The following is a 22,462-nucleotide window of genomic DNA, read 5'->3' on the forward strand; positions in this document are numbered from 1 at the left end:
CTGAGCTATAGCTTGTATCTTTTGGTTACTAGGGAGAGGTTACAGAGCATTGGGGTAGCCTAGATCTCCTGTTAGCAGATATGGAACACAGTGGGATATCGATATCACAGAGATGTTAGATACTGAAGTAGAAAGAGTTCATCTGCAGGGGCAGAGGCATACTATGCACTAATTCAATAACAGAAAGAGAAAGATTGGGGAAAAGCTGGGATATATAATGCTTCTGTTAGATAATAAGGGGAAGAGGGAAAGAATGTGCAGGGCACTGGATATCATGAGCCTGATACTGATTGGGGGGGTTATAGCCACCCATTAGTTACTGCATAGGTAAAAAAGTGCACATGTGGCTATTAGAAATCAATGAACCTGTTACACATTAGGGAGTGGAAGGGCTACAGATATGTTGCACCTGCCGGATACTATATGTGAAGGAGATTGTGCAGGTGTGGGGCTAGTAGATATGCTCCAGTTTGTGAGGTGGCGTCGGAGACTTTCCTTTTTATTATGCAAGAAAACAGGGGAGTGTGGAAAGAGAACTGGCTTAATTTAAATGCCTCATTTCTTTGCCAAAGCTTCATGCCATCCCTTAATAATACAAAAACATCTTACATTTGACGTGACTGTGTGCGCCTGGTGAATCCAACGCAATAGGTATCTTGCCAAGATATTAAAAAAAAGTTGGGCGCAAACCTAGTTCAAACATTTGCTGATATATCAAATAAAACAAAGCTCAAGAACTTTGCAGCGCTGCTAGCCCTTGCAGGCTGAGCTAAAGCACCACACAAAGAGAGAAGGGGGGGGAGCGTTAATTTGTACCTCTAGGCGCCCTGGCTTTCGTCAAATCCCTCTTTTTGCTCGTTGCTGCCAAAAATTAATAGCTGCAGGGGATGCACAGAGAGAGATTCTTGACCCGCAGCTACAGCAGACTCACCCATTCTTTGCTGGGCGTGCCTGCCCTTCCACCCTTTCTGCTGCAATTGCTGCAGAGGCTGGCTTGCAAACCTAGGGGGCGCAGCGAGCGCGAGGACCAGGGGCAACGTTCCATCGGGGCTAGCGCGCGCGGCCGTTAAAGAACGCCCCACCCCTCCCCCTCTCTTTTTCCTCTTCCCCCACACGTCTTCTGTCCAATCAGTCGCCTGGCTGGAGGCGGCGCCTCGGCAAGGGTCGGGGTGGGGGGAGGGAACAGAACGGGTGGAATGGAAGGTCGGGACGGCGAGCGTTCCGTGCGGCTGCTGGAAGGTCCCGCGCTCATTACCAGCTAGTGTGTGAGGGGAAGGGAGCTGGGCTCCCCCCCTCCCAGCGCCTGTACAGAACGGGCGGGCAAACCTGTGTGAATACACCCAACCCCCGCACATCGTCTGCCTCTGACAGCCCCCCCCCCCCCCCCAGTGCCCTCGCAGCAGCTTTGCTTGGCCCCGGGAGGGATTTCCCCACACAGACCCAGCCCTCCTAGGTGTAGGTCAGGGGATGAGGGAGGAACTGGGAGCGCTGTGTGGGGGTCAGTTAGGTAGGGGAGGTGGTGAGATGGGGTATTTATGGTTGGGGGGGAGGAGAGAGGGGAAGGGAATGTGGATTGAGTAAGGGGGGTGGGAGAGGAGGGAGGCGATGAGGCAGGGGACACGACAGGAGGACTCAGTAAAGTGAGGGTGGGGGTGTGAAGGGTGGAGATGAACTGGGCGATAGGGGTAGGGTTGAATACCAGGTGACACAGAGCGAGAGGTGAGGAAAGTTCAGGCTCAATCTTGTGGCGGGCAAGGGAGGGAGCTGGCAGGATTTTTGTTTGATCCCTTTCCCTCCTTGGCGATTTGTTTTACTTTTGGTTCTGATTCGCTTTGTACTATTTGTATTTTAACCATCAGGACAAAATCTGAGGAGGAAAAACCTCTAAAAAAACTTTCCCCCACTCTCTTTAAGGGGCGGGGGGGAGCAATTCCCGCTGTTTGTTTAAATGTTAAACCTTTAGCGTTTACTTATTTTTTTTTATTGTGTAGGGGTTTATTGCTGCTCCGATAGAGCTTTCCCCCTTGTGTTTGCAGCCTCTCTGAGGGAGAGACACACAGGAAGAACCAGGAGCCCTGGACTGCACAAACAAGGAACGTAGGAGGAGTCCATATAAGCAAAGGGACTGGAAGGATTTCACCTTGTTGCTGCTTGTTTCAGGCGATTTTCCGTCCTCCTCCTTCTTGAAACGCCCCAGCAGAGGGTTTCTTTGTTGCTTCCACAACCGACCAGAAGCAAATCCTTTGCACGTTTTTGGAGGTGGTTTTTACTGCGGTTCCCTTGCAAGAAACAGACCAGCACCTTCCTGCTAGGAGGGAAATCTTGATCAACTGAGGTTTTCCCCACCTCCGGCTGAGTGTGCGAGTTCGAGTGACACCCCCACTGGCCTGTAGCTGACTTCAGATCTAACTGGAATCACAGCTAGGGCTGCTAAATCTACCTGGTCAAGGACCCTTCAGACCCTGACATTGATGACAGATTTGTAGCCAAAAGAAAATCGGATTAATATAATTGTGGAGCTCTGGGGGGATATCTGGAGACTACTCTGTCTGCATGGCTAATCTTGAAATTGTCTGAAATAAATCTTTAGTGCAAGGAGTAGTGCGCTATTTCCCCTTGGTTTTAGGTTTATTTTCTACTTATACAAGAATTTAACACTTCTGTAGCTGGGGTTTCACGGGGAATGGGACACATACGGAAAACTAACCTGCTCCATAAAAATCACAAGTGGGAATAGTTTCCGTCATCTTTGCGGTATGAAAGGTGCTCTCTGGATTGTCTGCTGGTGGCTATCTAAATGGATCAATCTCTCTCTGGTTTTGCTAGCGATGTGATGAAGGACCCAGATTTATTGGAATACTAACGCCAGTAAACTTACTTTCTCAGCGTTGAAGGCATTGGATGTGACAGTGCAAAGAAACATGTGTTTCACATTTCTGCCTGGTTGTTTTGGTGCAATCAATACCTCCCCAAGATACATTGATTTAGATGGCGATTATAACACAGTCATGCACACGGCGTGCTGCCTTCGGGTTGCATGCAAAGTGAGCACAAATCACCGAGTCCTCCGCTCCTGTAAACCGGGGGTTTCTGTTCCCCCCAAACTTCAGGATGAAGGCAAAGGGCGATGTCCTCAACCCACCAAAGAGAAACCGGCCTCGGGGTGTGGAGTGATCAATGGCCAAAGAGCTGACAAAACTGTCATCAGGCAGTCGCATCGACTGGGGATCCGTGAAGAAATAATGGTTGGAAGAAAGGTGGATCGAGAAATTATTGCACGAAGGAATAGCTGGAGAGACCGGATGATGATAAAGTTAAACTTCTGTTTCTTCTTCTGTCGCGGATGGTGGGCGTTTCTGTTGATTCAGCTCCACATGTTGCAAGCACTGGCACAAGGTAGGGCTCAGAGACATTTTTATTTAGAGAAATGCTGCATCTGCCTTTTAAGACGTAGAAATCCTGTTCAGGCACGGATATAGCCTTTTGCTTTAATCCCATAGAGAACAAACTTCAGAAACCGTAATTAACAATGGATTTAATATATAAATGGTATTTTATTTATAAACAGTCCTTTCTTTATAAGAACAAGCGTTTACCCCCTTACCTAATTCTCTTAGCTTTCTGTCCCGTTTCGACCCCCTATATAAGTATCAATAGCTATATCGGGACCTTGCTGTTAATCGTCACACAACCTTGCCTTTTTATTTAATTGGAGATAAACATACATTTCTGTTATTTCTTAGGCAGCAGAAGAGTTAACTTCTGTGTGAATTAAAAAAAAAAATCATTGTGCACCGACATAAGTTGTCAAGAGAAACGGACTCATAAATTCACCGACTAGAACTAAATCAGGCATGTAAACAATTTTTTTTAAAAATAGTAGTACCAGTGTATGTGAACTTCGAGTGGAGTCTTGTTCATTCCTTAGATTGTTTAAAAAAAAAAGTGACACAAAACTGTGATTGATTCGTAGCTGAGTATTTTCAAATCAGAGATCCTTGCTGTTAAATGAGTCTCTTGTAAACGAAGGGTCACAGTCGACCAATCGATTTCAAATATCAAGTGGCAATCACTTTCCATCTAAATTTACGTCTGTAAAAAAATAGCCAAATGCAGGGTAGTTCTTAATAATCCTTTGACAGAGTAAACAATAAGTGGTAGGCTATGGCATTACGGTTGGCTGAGCAAAATGACATGCTGAACAAATGCAGCTTTCACTTTCTTTGCTGTTTTGTGTTTTATTGCTGAATGTATTGTGTGTGCTCCACTAATGTGTTCATCTCTATAGTGTGGGATGCCGGGTCAGCGATTAAAACTTGTAAATTAATAATCTCTTAAAAGAGGGAATGAGTTCTGTGAACAAATCTTTAAAATAAAGTACCCTCTATGTTTTGATTAACCCTGTATTTAATAGATGTTTACCAACTTCATTTTTAAAGTGTAAACCAGTATATCCTGATTTAGTCAATCAGCCTTTTACAAATAAGCAAACTGCTGCATTGATTTTATCTTTGAACTGTTTCTGTGGGTGCTCACTAGCTCCTTAGTTTTTGTACATGGAGAGAACGCTACAGCTAAAGTTTAATAACTGGATAGTCTGTATGTTGAGGGAGAGGGCTATGAAACCAAGTCTGCTGTAATCTGTCTGCACCCTTTCAAACATTTTCAGCCCCAGGGTATGGAGTAGTTCTAATCCACTGTTTAATAGTCAACTCCACCCTCATAAATCTGTCTCTTTTTCAAAGTTTTGTTTATGCTGTCATTCCTATTCCCAAACTACTTGTGCTGAGGCCTGCAAACTGTAACAGAGGGTATTGTTATAGTAAAACAGAATGTACTTACATCTAGTTAATGTAATCCTCTGCAAATTATAATTCACATTTATTCTCTTTTTCTGTATCCTTGATTGGCATCTACCAATGTGACCTTTTATTTTGAAAGGCAAATATTTTAAAATATTTATTTAAATTAGACTTCTTGAGATTAGCAGTGAAGCCAGTTTTACATGTAGATCCCTGAATCAATTAAATTGACTCTTTAAAAAAATATTTGCTGTGAATAGTAAAAGTAACCTTTATCTTGCAGTAAAAACTATGGACATACATTTGTTCAGTACTTAATATACTGAAACAATATTTCTTTAAGTACCATATTTCAAAGTTTACTAAGCACATTAAAAATGCATCTTTATTGAATTTGTTTGGGATTTGTACAAAGTCTAGTGTTACAAACTATCCTAAAAAGTCGTAACACCAAATCAGTTTATTAAATGCACAGGCAAAGCAATAATTAAACAAGCAATAGGCCTGCAGGGGGGCAGAAAGATAAACTACTTTCTCCTTCAGTAGAAAAGCACTTATGCAACTACATGGGGATGGGGTTTAGTAACTATTAGTCAATGAAGTATGAACAATTCATTCAGTGAGGTACCAACAAAGGGTGGGCTTCAGAAAGGAACCTAGGCATTGCAATGCTGAGTGTCTAGGCCCCTAACTTTTAGATGCCAAGAAAATCACAAGAACACTACTGTGATCCACAAAGTTGAGTTAGGTGCCTCGGTTCCCTGTACAGTAAAATGGGGAGAGATAAGCACCTTAGAATGCAATCCACAAAAGCCAGCATGCCAGATAGGGACCTGCTTAAAGTAGACAGTGGAAGGTGGTGGTGAGAGTCGTATGTCCTAAGTCCCATCCTTCTATTGGAGATAGGTGCTTGAGTCTGGGCTGCAGGGAGGCACCCTCTCTCTGCTTAACAATCCATGAATTGGAATCAGGCTCCTAAGGTGATTCTTGTGAAAATGAGTTAATCTGGATATGGTCACCCTCACTTTCTCTCTGGCTCAGTGACTATTGAGGGATTTATCTACAGTCATTGGGCCAAAGAGAGAGAGAGAGTGTGTGAGAATGATTCTGTAGTCCAGTGGTTAGGGCACCCATTTGGGTGCTAGGCAACTCTGTGTCTAGTCCCCATGCTCTGATCACTCTTTCATTATTTAGCCACAAGCCCCACATCAGTGTATCCCATTGCCCACAGTAGTAGTCCTTTTAAAATGTGATGTAATAAAAAACAGTACCAGTCTTAATGCAATGCACTTCAAACAGGTTGTCACAAATTTTAAATTCAGTGACAAGTTGCTGTTCTCTATGCTTTCTGAATTGTATGATGTATCCATCATTTTTATATCAAATTGAAAATTCACATTATAGAAGATATTGATGTCAGTTTATGACAAAAGCTCATGTATCTTGAAAATGAAAGTTTTGGTACAGCTACATAGGGTTTCTAATGGGATGATGAGTTGGTCATATGGACAAGAGTATTACATGACTCTCTAATCTTTTTATCTGATAAAAATAAAATGCAACATTCTAAATGTGAAGCCTATGGCTGTTAGAATCTGAAGTCTTCACAAATGACTGTTCCAGCACTTTTAAAATTAAACTGGGTACATTGAAATGCACTATCAGTTCGGTTCCCAATAAACTGAATGGAAAAGATCAAGACTAAGTATTTAATATTTTCAAATACACAATCAAGTATTTTTGTGGTTGTAACTAGTTTGAGTACTGGCCACAACTGGATGATCTATATAGAACATAGGATTCAGAGATGAGACATACAAATAGAACATTTTGGCAATACGCTTTGCTCAAAGTTTTCATTGCAATTTTCTTAGTCTGTGTTACAGGAGATTTAAGCATTTATATTCATTAGCTTTTCAATCTTCATTGATAGCTAACTGTGATACTGGCTTATTGTGGTGTATTTTTATTTTAAAATGAATCCAAAGATACAAGGACTGAAAGTACTGGAAAGTGAAGTCTTCCCTTCAACTTGCAGTATTAGCGCAAGCCTTCCTACCAATGGTTCACCAATGAGCATGAATTTGTTTGGATAGACAACCCTTAAGGATGAGAGGGTAATTTAACATTTCTGTGCCTATTCAGTCCTTGGTCTTTCTGCTGAGCCTGCCAACCATAATGCTTGTGGTGGTTTTTGACAGGTTTGCCCATTAGGAATGAACTAGTTAGCACCAAATTATCATAGGCCATAAAATAGCCACAAGACAGTCATTTATAACCACTGTTAGTCATTGTTTAGGAATTTCAGGTTCAGATTAGCAGATAAGTGATGAAAGGCTTCAGATCACATTAACAACCCCCTAAATTAACTAGTGCTCCTGCAGGTAGCTACTGTATTGAAAACAAAGGTCCTGCTCCTGCAAATTACTCTCATTGGGTGGATCCCTGTGACTATGCAGAGCCCCACTGATTGAACAGAGCTCATTACAGGATTGGGCCATTAGAGTTTAATTGTAACATGTCTACTAGAGGATTTGAATTGAAGTACTACTGTTTGTTTAAATACGGTGGAAGTTGCTAAAGGCTGAGATACATTTTGGGGTGTGTCTCTAAATACTAAAAAAAAATTATCTCACTTTTTATTAAGGATTGAATAAATACTTTTTAAAATTTGACTGTAACGGGGGTAATTTTGAAAAAGATAAAACCACTGCAAAGCTCTAAGCATCTTTTAACAAGAAAAACAGTATCGTAATATTTAAAGAAAGAGAAGCTTGTCTGATTCTTAGTTTAACAAGAGATGAAAGTGTAATTTTTCCCATCACTTGATCAAATTTATAATATAAAATTGTATAAGAAGCTGAATCCTTATTTAAAGTGGCATTAATATCCATTATGCTTTTGATAGACCAGTGAAATGGATGGTTCAGGAATGTATTTTCATGGGGTATGGTTTTTTTAATGCCAGTTTGTAATCTGGTGGGATTTATAAACGTGTTAAGTGCAAGACACATGTGAAATAAATTGTACACTGCATTTGATACAAAAAGTGGATGAAGAAGTTGCAAAGGATACTTAGCAAATTATGTCAAGAGATAAATAGTTGTTGTGTAAGGGGAAAGACAGGCAGGCAGATGAGAGGATGAACTTACTGGAGAGCAGAAGGTATGGCAAGTTAAATGTTAGGAGAGGTATTTTTAGTCTTAAAACAGCCTTATGCCATTTGTCAGGGGGCCATCAGATCACAAAACATTTTCCTTCTGTGTTCCCTTTTCTTAGTACAGCATTTATGTTAGTTTTCAAATGTGTGAATTCTTCTTCCTGTGCATTTAAATAGATTTATTAAAATGGATTCATTTGTATACTTTGCTAAAAAACTTAAATCTAATATTCTAAGCATCATACATATTTGCTAATTTAATCATATTTTGAGTGAAGTGCCGCAGACAAATTAATGAGAGAAGACCTTAACGGTAGTGCGAGAGAGGATGAAGAGAGTATACGTAAGCCACACGATAGACATTGGTCTTGTTGCTTAATGCACTACTGGAAGGCGGATGACAGAAGAATCCATATGGAATCGAGTGATAATAGGGGTTTATACTCATGCCATTGTTCCATAAACTGCATTTATAGGGCCAGGTCATCATCCTCCACTAAAGTCAACATGCACTACTGTAGTGGTGCAAAGTGACTGTGAAGATGTTCTAAAGGAGGAGCTGAGGATTCGTACATTTTAGGGTAAGTGTCAGATGCCTCTTGTGGCGTCATCAGTGCAGAGGGCATGGTAGGTCCAGCAAAGGGTAGGAGAGGGTAGAGTATGATGCTCTTGACTGCTCTCGGACCACTGGAAAATAGGGGACTGTTTTAGCTGGTGTAAGTTCGAACAGTCTTATAGCCTGATTCACCTCTGTAATACTCTGTTTTATGCTGAGGGTCACTGGTTTCAGTGAAGTTAAGTTACAGTGGTGTAAAACTGGAGTGATGCAGTATTGAATCAGATTCTTTAGGAAAGTTTGAACCAAATGTGTTCAGATGACTTTGTGATAAGAATGTTGAAAAAAAACAAATGTTTTTGCTTTAAAATGCCCTATTTAAATGAACTTCTCATAAAGCTTCAAATTCAACATGCAAGAAAATTAGTCCTCTTGTTTTCACTTCCTCACCTATTGATGATATTCAAGGGAAACCAGCAAGGCTAGTGGCTTTTCTTCTTGACCAAACACCTACTGTAAGATTTTGGGAATAGACTGTGAAGTTAGTTTTGGGAGTTCCCCAAACCATATCACGCAACTGCCTCACAAAGTTGTGATGTCTGCATCTTCTTCTCATGCCATTGCTTCAGTGTCTGATGGTTCTGCCTTGTTTTTTTTTTCTTTTCCCCTGAGTAGGTGGGACTGTTGATGGTAGTGGGGGAGGGGGAAAGGTGGAGGTGTCTCCCCTTGAATCAGATGCATTCAGGTGAGTCAAATTCTTCACAGATCTTCCCCATGTTGTGCTGGAAGCTGCTCAACTGAAGAGAAGGAATTTGCAAAAATCCAAACATCCTCACGGTTTTGTTTTTACTGGTATGGCAGACGCACAACATAACTGAGAACCCATGTCCACAGGCTTCTTTGGCCCCATAGGCAAGCCTTTGGAGGTTCTGTTAAGGACTGTGACTAACTCACAAGTTTCAAGCAATAATCTGACAAATGTTTGCTTACATATGAAGATTGTCTGGGTGACAAAAAACTCTAGAAACTTAAAAAAAAAAAATCTGATCTTATTACAGAACTAAAGTGTTCCAAAATTAGGGGAAACTCGTGTCTTCAAGCTGCTTGAGCTTTTGTGGCTGTCAGTTTTTCAAATTTTGCCATTCTTAGGAGTGCATACAAGTATGTGCATCTCTAGAACACGTTCTGATCAAATGTGGGAGGACTTTAATGCATTTGTCAGTTTTGTATTTCAGCTATAGCTAAAATATAAACTGACTATATTGTAGTTTTAGGCCCTAGTGTTGTAATGAGCTTTGTGCCAATGGAGTCCCACTGAAGTTAGAGATTCAATAGGGGCTCTGGTATCTGTCTAGCTAGAGCTCATTGCAAGAATGTGGAAAAATTAACTATTTCAAAATAGTTTAAGGAACAGATTGATGCTAAGGTTGCCCATGAAACCTTAATTTGCTCCCTCTAGTGTTTGCATTTTTGACAGTCTTTAATTACATGGTCATTGTGTTGGGGTCCCTGGGGTGCAACCTGGACTGTGGGACCACTGAGCCGTCTGTCCCATCAACCTGGGCCTCCTCTCACACTGTGATGCTGTTGGCAAGCTACAGACCTCTGGCAGGTACTGCACTTACACAGAAAGGGACACACCCAACTGAGTTACATGAATGATCTCTCTGCCACTCATGAACCAACAATAGAGAGGATCCAGCCAATTGCCCCTTGCTCCTGATCCTTGCATCCCAGAACTGTACCATGTTGCACTCGTCAGAAACATGGCCAGTGTAAATTCATTACTCAGTCCACCCCTCCTTGATGTGGAGAGGACACACCAGCCTTTGTAAACTGAGCTGAGGTTTCCCAAGCACTTCAACCAAAACAAATCGTTTTAGCAAAAAGAACAGGAGTACTTGTGGCACCTTAGAGACTAACAAATTTATTTCAGCATAAGCATCTGAAGAAGTGAGCTGCAGCCCACAAAAGCTTATGCTGAAATAAATTTGTTAGTCTCTAAGGCCTGGTCTACACTACGAGTTTAGATCGAATTTAGCAGCGTTAAATCGAATTAAGCCTGGACACGTCCACACGACGAAGCCCTTTTTTTTTTTAACTTAAAGGGCCCTTTAAACCGGTTTCTTTACTCCACCTCTGACGAGGGGATTAGCGCTAAAATCGGCCTTTGCGGGTCAGATTTGGGGTAGTGTGGACGGAATTCGACGTTATTGGCCTCTGGGAGCTATCCCACAGTGCTTCATTGTGACCGCTCTGGACAGCACTCTCAACTCAGGTGCACTGACCAGGTAGACAGGAAAAGCCCCGCGAACGTTTGAATTTCATTTCCTGTTTGCCCAGCGTGGAGAGCACAGGTGACCACGCAGAGCTCATAAGCACAGGTAACCATGATGGAGTCCCAGGATTGCAAAAGAGCTTCAGCATGGAGCGAATGGGAGGTACAGGATCTGCACGCCATATGGGGAGACGAATCAGTGCTAGCTGAACTCCGTAGCAGTAAACAAAATGGCAAAATATTAGAAAAAGTCTCAAAGGCCATGAAGGACAGAGGCCATAACAGGGACGCACAGCAGTGCCGTGTGAAAATTAAGGCGCTAAGGCAAGCCTACCACAAAGCCAGAGAGGCAAACGGAAGGTCCGGGGCAGAGCCGAAAACGTGCTGCTTCTACGGGGAGCTGCATGCCATGCAAGTGGGTGTGGCCATCACTGCCTCAACCATGTGCTTTGACTCCATCAATGGAGAATCACGCAACAGGGAAGCGGGTACGAAGAAGATGATGATGAAAACAATGAAGATACTCACAGCAAGGAAGCAGAGAAACTGGTTTCCCCAACAGCCAGGATATGTTTACCACCCTGGACCTGGAACCAGTAACCCCCAAACTCACCCAAGGCGTGCTCCCAGACCCTGAGGGCACACAAGGGACCTCTGGTGAGTGTACCTTTGTAAATATTACACATGGTTTAAAAGCAAGTGTGTTTAATGATTAATTTGCCCTGGCAATCGCGGCCAGTACAGCTACTGGAAAAGTCTGTTAACCTGTATGGGGATGGAGCGGAAATCCTCCAGGGACATCTCCAGAAAGCTCTCCTTCATGTACTCCCAAAGCCTTTGCAAAAGGTTTCTGGGGAGGGCTGCCTTATCCCATCCGCCACGTTTGGACACTTTACCACGCCAGGCCAGTAGCACGTAGTCTGGAATCATTGCATAACAAAGCATGGCAGCGTATGGTCCCGGTGTTTGCTGGCATGCGGACAACATCCATTCCTTATCTCCCTTTGTTATCCTCAGGAGAGTGATATCATTCACGGTCACCTGGTTGAAATGGGGTGATTTTATTAAGGGGACATTCAGAGGTGCCCGTTCCTGCTCGGCTGAACAGAAATGTTCCCCGCTGTTAGCCATGCGATAGGGGGGAGGGGTGAAGTAATCATCCCAGAGAATTGGGTGGGGCGGGGGTAGTTGGGTTTGTGCTGCATGTTAACCCGGAAACCGCAGCCCCTCCTTTTACATTGCAAATCCATTTTAAATGGCCAAGCCAATGGGTGCTTGGTATGGGAAATGAGGGCACTACTGTTTGAAACCATTCCCACATGTTAAGAAGGTTAAAAAAGCCAAAAGACTGTGGCTTACCATGGCTGCCTGCAAGCCGAAATCTGTTGCCTGGCACTGCGTGAGTGATCTCTCCCATCAAACCGGCAGGCCCTCAATATAAGAGGAAAAATGCGACCTTGTAACGAAAGCACATGTGTTGTGTAATGTGAACAGCAAAATTTAACATGAAAGAGTGTACCCATTGTTCTCTTAAATGTGTCTTTTTTAACCACCTCTCCCTTCTCCTCCACCAGCTGCAAATGTTTCTCCTTCACAGAGGCTAGTGAAGATTAGAAGGAGAAAACGGCGGACTCGGGATGATATGTTCTCGGAGCTCCAGATGTCCTCCCACGCTGACAGAGCACAGCAGAATGCGTGGAGGCAGTCAATATCAGAGTGCAAAAAAGCACAATATGAACGAGAGGAGAGGTGGCGGGCTGATTCGCGGGCTGAAGAGAGCAAGTGGCGGGCTGAAGAGGATAGGTGGCGTCAGCTTGCTGACAGAAGGCAAGAGTCGATGCTCTGGCTGCTGGAGCATCAAACTGAAATGCTCCAGCATATTTTTGAGCTGCAGGAAAGGCAGCAGGAGCAGAGACTGCCGCTACAGCCCCTGTGTAACCAACAGCCCTCCTCCCCAAGTTCCATAGCCTCCTCACCCAGACACCCAAGAATGTGGTGGGGGGGGCCTCCAGCCACCCAGTCACTCCACCCCAGATGATTGCCCAAGCATCAGAAGTGTTAAAGTTTTAAAGTTTTAAACTGCAGTGTGTCCTTTTCCTTCCCTCCTCCCCCATCCCTCCCAGGTTACCTTGGCAGTTATCCCCCTAGTTGTGTGATGAATTAATAAAGAATGCATGAATGTGAAATAACAGTGACTTTATTGCCTCTGCAAGCGGTGCTCGAAGGGGAGAGGAGAGGGTGGTTAGTTTACAGGGAAGTAGAGTGAACCGGGGGGGTGGGGGCGGAGGGTTCATCAAGGAGAAACAAACAAAAGTTTCACACTGTAGGCTAGCCAGTCACAAAACTCATTTTCAAAGCTTCTCTGATGCGCACAGCGCCCTACTGTGCTCTTCTAACCGCCTGGTGTCTGGCTGCGCATAATCAGCGACCAGGTGATTTGCCTCAACCTCCCACCCCGCCATAAATGTCTTCCCCCTTACTCTCACAGATATTGTGGAGCGCACAGCAAGCAGCAATAACAATTGGAATATTGGCTTCACTGAGGTCTATCCGAGTCAGTAAACTGCGCCAGCGCGCTTTTAAACGTCCAAATGCACATTCCACCACCATTCGGCACTTGCTCGGCGTATAGTTGAACAGGTCCTGACTACTGTCCAGGCTACTTGTGTACGGCTTCATGAGCCATGGCATTAGGGGGTAGGCTAGGTCCCCAAGGATAATGATAGGTATTTCAACATCCCCAACGGTTATTTTCTGGTCTGGGAAGAAAGTCCCTTCCTCCAACTTTTGAAACAGACCAGAGTTCCTGAAGACGCGAGGATCATGTACCTTTCCCGGCCATCCCACGTTGATGTTAGTGAAACGTCCCTTGTGATCCACCAGGGCTTGCAGCAGCATTGAAAAGTACCCCTTGCAGTTTATGTACTCGGTGGCTTGGTGCTCCGGTGCCAAGATAGGGATATGGGTTCCGTCTGTCGCCCCACCACAGTTTGGGAATCCCATTGCAGCAAAGCCATCCACTATGACCTGCACTACCCTTGATATCAGCAGGTCTTTGATAGCGTTGGCTACTTGGATCATAGCAGCCCCCACAGTAGATTTGCCCACTCCAAATTGATTCCCGACTGACCAGTAGCTGTCTGGTGTTGCAAGCTTCCACAGGGCTATCACCACACGCTTCTCAACTGTGAGGGCTGCTCTCATTCTGGTATTCTGGCGCTTCAGGGCAGGGGAAAGCAAGTCACAAAGTTCCATGAAAGTGCCCTTACGTATGCGAAAGTTTCGCAGCCACTGGGAATCAACCCACACCTGCAACATGATGCGGTCCCACCAGTCTGTGCTTGTTTCCCGGGCCCAGAATCGGTGTTCCACGCCATGAACCTGCCCCAGTAACACCATGATTTGCACATTGCTGGGGCCTGTACTTTGTGAGAGGTCTATGTCCATGTCAATTTCCTCATCACTCTCGTCGCCGTGCTGCAATCGCCTCCTCGCCTGGTTTTGCTTTGGTATGTTCTGGCTCTGCATATACTCCAGGACAATGTGCGTGGTGTTCATAGTGCTCATAATTGCCGCGGTGATCTGAGCGGGCTCCATGATTCCAGTGCTATGGCGTCTGGGCTGAAAAAAGGCGCCAAACTATTGTCTGACGGAGAGAGGGAAGGAGTGGCGAGTGACGACACGGCTTACAGGGAATTAAAATCAACAAAGGTGGCTGTGCATCAGGGAGAAACACAAACAACTGTCACACAGAATGGCCCCACCCAAAGATTGAACTCAAACCCCTGGGTTTAGCAGGCCGTTGATTTCACGGAGGGAGGGGGAAGCAAATGAATACAGAACAAAACTGGTCCATCTATTTTTTACATCTTAAGCTGGCAGCAGACGGTGCAGCATGACTGATAGCCATCGGCATCTTCTGGGTGCTTGGCAGAAAATGCTATATTACGACTGCTAGCCATCATCATCAAGACAGTTCAATAGGACTGCCGGCAGGACTGAGTCTCCAGGAGACAAAACATGTCTGCACAGGTGCCTCTGACCAAACTCACTGAGGAGTACGACGACGACGGATACCAGTTGTAATACACCATCCACTGCCAAAAGGCAAGGAGCTGCTGCTGTGTAGCAATGCAGCCCCACGTCTGCCAGCACCCAGATAGCCGATGACTGCTACCTGTCATACTGCATCGTCTACTGCCAAAAGGCAATTAGCTGCTGCTGTGTAGCAATGCAGTACCACGTCTGCCGGCACCCAGGTGACATATGGTGATGGTGAGCTGAGCTGAGCGGGCTCCATGCTTGCTGTGGTATGTTGTCTGCACAGGTAACCCAAGTAAAAAGGCGCGAATCGATTGTCTGCCATTGCTCTGACGGAGGGGGAGGGGCCTGACGACATGTACCCAGAACCCCCCGCGACACTGTTTTTGCATCATCAGGCATTGGGATCTCAACCCAGAATTCCAATGGGCGACGGAGACTGCGGGAACTGTGGGATAGCTACCCACAGTGCAACGCTCCGGAAGTCGATGCTAGCCTCGGTACTGTGGACGCGGTCGCCGACTTAATGCACTTAGAGCATTTTATGTCTAGGTCACAGGTCACAGATCCTCAATGCATAGGCTGGAGCTGCCTTCCAGCCTAGGACCACCCTCCTCCAATTCAAAGTCTTTGTTCTTCAGACGTGTTTCTTTCCAGGTGTTGAGTTGTGGGGTAAACTGAGGCCAAGGATGATGTCACTTCCTCTCTTTTATAGTTTCTTCTAGCTTGTTGGAAAGATCTTTTGCTATGACATGGGTCAAGCAGTGTCCACTGTATATGTGCTCCCTCTGAGAAGTCTTCTTTCTATACAGTTTCTGGGATAGTGGATTCTTTCCTTGATGTGTGTTAATGAGTCATTAACTGCTGTCTGGTTACTCCATTGTTGTACCTGAAAGGCTGATTGTGGGTGTTCCCAACCTCACAACAAATTTCAGTAACAGACACATAGCAAAACTTCATAACTTCACATACAATGATAGCACATACAGTCCAATAAAATATTAATGTTCACCATATCAGGACTTTTAAAATGATACCTCACAAGTAATACTTTGTACAAAACAGATCATAATTATATGACAGTGGTGAATATGAAGGTTCCAGGGTGCTACTTTGAGGTTCCGAGTGTCACAGTCACATACTATTTTTCTTCCAAACAGGATTTCTGCCTCCTTTAATGCACAGAATGGATGGTGCTCATTTAATGGGAAGCTATTCAATACACTGTTTTCTCCTCAGTGTCCAAGTGTAGCCCTATGTCTTATTTATTGCATTGTACTCAGACAGAATTCTTCCTAGACTTTTCTGCAATACTCCTCACTATAGTATCTGAGTGCTTTACAAATATTTATTTATTTTCACAACACCTTGGTGGCGTGAGGGGATATTATCTCCATTTTATAGATGAAGATTTGAGGCAGAAAGAGATTGAGGAAAAAATTATCCTCTAATTTTGGCTATCCAATTTGAGAACCCGAACCTGCTTTTTCAGAATATTTACCTTTATATAACACTCTATAGATTGAAAGCAGAGCTCTCATTGATTTCAATTGTAAGTGCTCTCATCACTTTTGCAAATCAAGCCTCAGAGTGTCAAGGCAGGTACCCTAAAAATGAGGAACACAAATAATGATCACTTGTGAAAAGTTTGGTTAAAGTGACTTGAATAGCATCATTCAGAAACTCTAAAACACAAGCAGGAATAGAATACAGTTATCCAGGGCAGCATTCAGCTGCCTTAACTATGAGACCATCCTTTTTCTTCCTGCAATCCCCTGCTTCATTGACTTTATGCCGTATAACTTCTGCAACAAATGAAGCAGGAATCTACAGTCTCCTTCACCATGCAGTCTTGATTTATTCCTCAGTGAATGAGGCAGGGCCCTTATGGAAAAATTAGAATGTGATCATGCAAATAAAGACTGTTATAATGCATATGTAAAGGGGGGGGGGAATTAGGATTGCACAGGCAACCTTAATTCTGGTATATCCTAACTTTTTAAACAATTGATTTTGCAGTCTTAGTAATGTTGTTTTAACTTAGGTTTATGTGTTTAATTTCCTAGGTTTTTAAGAAAGCACACTGAACCTCCCACAAATTCTGTGCCACAGTGCAGGCATGTCCCCAGTACACTCTCTTGGGGTCAGCTGTGGTGTATCTGAGGAGACCTGCCTCAATTTTCCTCCAGTCAGAGTATAAACAAACCCCAAACAAGCTTCAGGTATTCTGGACCACCTTCCCCATAGAATTTATTTAACCGAAAGTCCAATACAAAGCCTCAACTTCCTGGCTGAGAGATTGAATCAGACCCAATCTGTCCCCCAGTTGAGTCCATTACTTACCTCCTCCCCGGGTCTTCATCAGGTTTCTCTCCTGATTAGTTCAGGCTCCCTTGCTCTAGGAGTACAGCTTCTACTTAGTTCAGGCTCTCTAGGAGCTCCCCTCCTTGAAAACTTTCTTTCTTCTCATGGGTCTCCTCTAACTGAGCTGTCATAAGCCTTTATTTAATTATCTTCCTTATTTAATTAACTCACTGTCATACACCTAAGCAGTTAACTAGGGGATTAATTGGGTTGGCTGAATCCCCCTCTGAAGGATGTCAGATGTGGGTAGAGCTTCTGACCCCTTCACAGGACCCTATGTCATTATGTCAAGTGGCATCATATTGGTAGCCACATGGTTCAGCAGGATTGGAATCTTTAGATCCACCTCATAGACCTGTCACTTGAGCTAATGATAGCAGTAAGTAACTGATAGGTTGTCATCTTCAGTATGGATCAGCACTAGCATAGTATGGGACACTTTATCGGTGGATTTCACAGATATTTGCAGATGGCAGAGGAATAGTGAGAGTCAGGAATCTTGGGTTCCATTCCAGGCCCTGGATTGGAGTATGCTCTGGTGGACACAGACTCTTCTGCCCATTTCTTCCAAGTATGGTCCCTTTTGCTCCTTCTGACTCCAATTTCCATATCCAGCAAGTCCCTCAGGACATCTTGTTTCAGTCTCTGTTTCCCCACCTATCTCTGTCCCTGTCTCTTTGCTCAGTTGTTCTTTGTCCTCAGTTTCCTTGCCTAGACTTTTCCAGTCTCGTCCCCTGGACAGCTCAACAACCAATCTATTTCTCCCCTAATCTGGCCTCCATTAACCCCTCCCTGCCCAAATTCCTCATTCCCATTGGCTCCTTGTCCAGTCTCAGTGTCCCTTTCTCCTTCTTCCCTGGATCTTTGTTCCAGTCTTCTTCCCCTGCTAGTCCTAGTTCTCCTGCCCTACAACCTGGCTCTTCATCAGATCTGATTCTCCTCCTTCCCTCACTTCCTTCCCCCCTACTCACTGTCTCTCAGGCCCAGTCTCCTTGCCTAGCAAGTTCCAGTCTCCCTTTGCCTGGCTCCTCCTTATCCCCCTCTCTCCTTGTCCCAGTGTACTCCCCCAACTCTCCTCCCCTTCCCCCCCCCAGGTCAAACTCTTGTTCCCTCTGCATCTGAATCAGGCAACTTTCTCCTCTATGCTGTCTGAGCCCAGCATGAGATCAGTGAGAGCACATGAGAGACAGTATCCTAGCTCTCAGCTCACATGCCCAGACATAGAGGTTACATGGCTTGCAGCAGCCCAGAGCTGCAATGGCAGGCTGAATAATGCCCAGTGCAGATGGAATTATTGGGGAATTTAGCTGCTAAATCTCAGAAGTCTCTGCTGTCCATGTGCAAATTGTGATGATCAAAGTCTTATAACTTGGCCAAATTTGGGCAGATTTTCATGGGGACTGTGAAAGGCACATCTCTGTTACTAAGGGCATCTATCTGTCTTATTTAACATCTTTGCTCCAGGGTGCTAAAGCTTTTCATAGAAAAGACTGCCAGATTTTTTTAACATGGCCAAGACACCCCCCCATTGTTTTCAGAAACCGCTGAAACATTTTGTCTAAAATTTTACAAAAAAAAAAAAATATCAGCCTGAGGCAGATACCTACCATAGAATAGATCAGCCAGTTGGTTAAAGTTTGGCAGAGTTCTAAACAACTGAAAAATAGAGTGCTGGGCAACCTTCTTAATAGGGAGTGCTACCAGCTCTATTTATAATCCCAGCTGTAGCTAGTTTTCTTCATGCAGCTAATTTTTCTTCATAATTTACAACTCTGGAATCGTATAATCCATTGTTGAACAATTTCAACAGTGTCCTTTCTATAATATTTATTTTAGTTTGCTGGGAAAACAAGAGTCTTTTCCAAAAATTAAAGAACCTGTCAAATCAAACATAGTAAACAGAATAGTTAATACAGTCCACAGATGCTGAGGAGTAGTTTTTAGATGCAGATAAGTTTTATAATCTTCAAATGTGCCATTATTATTTGGGTAAAGTGACCCAGGTTTTATAAGACCCAATGTATACTTTGGTTAGTATCATCTCCACTTTCCCTAAGTGGTTGGAAATCAGTTCTTACATTGGCTGCTCAGTCATAAGAATGGAAGAAGCCTATCCATGGTGTGCCCACGAGAGTGACTTTGTAGTCCAGGGGTTAGGGCACTTACCTGAAAGCTGCTTAAATCCTTTATGTGGTGGGGGAGTATTGAATCGGGGGGTCTTCCCCATCCTGGGGAGTTCCTAACCCCTGGGTTAACAGGGAGTCTGCCTCCCTCCCTCCTGATGTCTTGTGTAGAGTTTGGTGTATTTTGCCACCATTCTGTAAAGAAACAGCGAAGGGACCTGTTTTCAGGAGACAGTCCTGTGGGTTGCAAGCAGAGGTAGGTGCCTCCTTCCAGCCTGGATTTAGCAGGACTTGAGAAGGGCAGGGTTTAGAATACACCGTTCTTGTCAGAAACTGTGATTGGCCAGTTTAGGCAGCTCCCCACCTAGTGTGCAGGTTTTTGTGGATCCCATTCCAAGCCCGTATCTTTCTCCATGCATTGTATAGGGAGTGTATGCACCTAACACAGGGTTTGTGGATTCCAGTGATTTTCATGGCACCTAAAAGTTAAGCATTGCAACACCTAAGTCCCTTTGTGCTGGAAGAAAAGTTGTACTCTGTCTGAAAATGTCTACAGTATGCAAGGAGTGAGTGTGCTATTGTGGGGGAAGGATCTTGGAGGAAGGAGTCTCCTAAGACAGTGGCTATGAACCTTTCCAGACTACTGTATCCCTTTTAGGAGTCTGATTTGTCTTGCATACCCCCAAGTTATACCCCACTTAAAAACTACTCGCTTACAAAATCAGCCATAAAAATACAAAAGTGACACAGCACACTATTACTGAAAAATTGCTTACTTTCTCATTTTTACCATATAATTATAAAATAAATCAATTGGAATATAAATATTGTACTTTTACATTTCAGTGCATAATATATAGAGCAGTATAAACAAGTCATTGTCTGTATGAAATTTTAGTTTGTACTGACTTCACTAGTGCTTTTTATGTAGCCTGTTGTTAAACTAGGCAAATAATTAGGTAAGTTGATGTACCCCCTGGAAGATCTCTGCATACCCTCAGGGGTACATGTACCCTTGATCGAGAACCATTGTCCTAAGAAAGTGTTGCACTGGGGCTATGCTTATCATTTTGTCTAGAGGAGGTATCCAGACATTATGTGAGGGGGTGTACAGTTCTTTTAGCAACCCTGGAGGGTTCTGTGGCTACAGTGTGTTCCAATCCAGTGGTGCTATTAAGGAGAAGACCTTACTAAACCAGAAAATGGCATGGTATGTTTTTTAAATTAAATTCCAGCATGGATATTCAGAGACCTACCTTGGAAAGCCTCTCTCTTATGAGGTAATTGGGTGGATGAGAATCTTAGAAAGAAACTGGACTGTTTTAATGCTGGATGGAGAGAAGGGTTTGTTTTCTTGAAGTTGGGGCAGGCTGCTCTGAAAATAGATTTGGCTTGTTTATATTGCAGGTGTGTGATGGAATCTTTTAAAAAAATATGAATATACAGATTTTTAATATCAGATTACATCATATTTCTGAGCACTTCACATATTGTTACCAGAAACTCACAAAGGTTATTATAAAATAAAGGGATTAAAGAAAAAATGTTTTTTATGGCATGTTATGTATAGACAGTTTTATGTTCCCCCATCTAGTGAATTAGTCAGTTTCTCATTGTATGAGTTTTTCACTCAGTAACAGGGGATAGAGAAAAACACTTTAAATGCAGCACAGTGTGATATTACAACTGCAAAAATGATCAGGTGTAATATCTGGAATTGCTTTTAACTAACTTTTTTTTTAATCGACTAGATTGCCAACTTGAAATATCCCTTTAATTGCTAATAAGGGAAACGTGGCCATTGACTCTTATTGGTTACGTTTATAATTCTGCACAATATCCCACATAAAACCCCAGAGAGTACCCTGAGTCTCTTGCAAAGTTTCTCCTTAGCTCTGCTGATGCTGGTCTTATCACTAAGTAGTTCAAGCAGTTGATTTAATAGTCATTCAGTAGCACAAGATACTTTCCTTCCTATGGTCATGGTGCCCTAGGGCAGTGGCTCTCAACCTTTCCAGACTACTGTACCCCTTTCAGGAGTCTGATTTGTCTTGCATACCTCACTTAAAAATTACTTGCTTACAAAATCAGACATAAAAATTAGGGCTGTCGATTAATCACAGTTAACTCACGCGATTAATTTAAAAAAAATTAATCATGATTAAAAAAATTAATCACAGTTTTAATCACACTGTTAAACAATAGAATAAGAATTTAAATTTATTAAATATTTTTGGATGTTTTTCTACATTTTCTAATATATTGATTTCAATTACTACACAGAATACAAAGTGTACACTGCTCACTTTATATTATTATTTTTGATTACAAATATTTGCACTGTAAAATGATAAACAAAAGAAATAGTATTTTTCAATTCACCTCATACAAGTACTGTAGTGCAATCTCATTATCATTGAAAGTGCAACTTACAAATGTTGTTTTTATTTGTTACATAACTGCACTCATAAACAAAACAATGCAAAACTTTGGCGCCTAAAAGTTCACTCAGTCCTATTTTCTGTTCAGCCAATCGCTAAGACAAACAAGTTTGTTTAGATTTATGGGAGATAATGCTGCCCACTTCTTATTTATTATGTAACCAGAAAGTGAGAACAGGTGTTTGCATGGGACTTTTGTAGCCAGCATTGCAAGGTATTTACGTGCCAGATATGCTAAACTTACGTATGCCCATCATGCTTTGGCCACTATTCCAGAGAACATGCTTCCATGCTGATGATGCCTGTTCAATAAATAATGCGTTAATTAAATTTGTGACTGAACTCCTTGGGGGAGAATTGTATATCTCCAGCTTATTTACCTGCATTCTGCCATATATTTCATGTTATAGTAGTCTTGGATGATGACTCAGCACCTGTTGTTCATTTTAAGAACACCTTCACTGCAGATTTGACAAAACGCAAAGAAGGTACCAATGTGAGATTTCTAAAGATAGGTACAGCACTCCACGCAAGGTTTACGAATCTGAAGTGCCTTGCAAAATTTGAGAGGGAGGAGGTGTGGAGCATGCTTTCGAAAGTCTTAAAAGAGCAACACTCCAATGCTAAATAACAGAACACAAAGCACCAAAAAAGAAAATCAACCTTCTGCTGGTGGCATCTGACTCAGAGGATGAAA

At 43.2% G+C, this 22,462-nt stretch overlaps 2 protein-coding genes across 2 annotated transcripts in view; one reads left to right on the forward strand and one right to left on the reverse strand.

The window, feature by feature from the left end:
* The window catches only part of CARD11 (caspase recruitment domain family member 11), a 182,727-nt gene extending 181,704 nt beyond the window's left edge, over positions 1 to 1,023 (reverse strand). Inside the window, exon 1 of the mRNA XM_054041285.1 lies at positions 817 to 1,023. The gene's annotated coding sequence lies outside the window, so the exon portion shown is untranslated. The remainder of the gene's footprint in view (positions 1 to 816) is intronic.
* A 970-nt stretch (positions 1,024 to 1,993) lies between these two features.
* The window catches only part of SDK1 (sidekick cell adhesion molecule 1), a 660,854-nt gene continuing 640,385 nt past the window's right edge, over positions 1,994 to 22,462 (forward strand). The window contains exon 1 of the mRNA XM_054042917.1: positions 1,994 to 3,396. Coding sequence (XP_053898892.1) covers positions 2,922 to 3,396 — 475 coding nt within the window. The 5' untranslated portion in view covers positions 1,994 to 2,921. The remainder of the gene's footprint in view (positions 3,397 to 22,462) is intronic.

Source organism: Malaclemys terrapin, chromosome 10, assembly GCF_027887155.1.
Source record: "Malaclemys terrapin pileata isolate rMalTer1 chromosome 10, rMalTer1.hap1, whole genome shotgun sequence".
Taxonomy (NCBI): domain Eukaryota; kingdom Metazoa; phylum Chordata; order Testudines; family Emydidae; genus Malaclemys; species Malaclemys terrapin.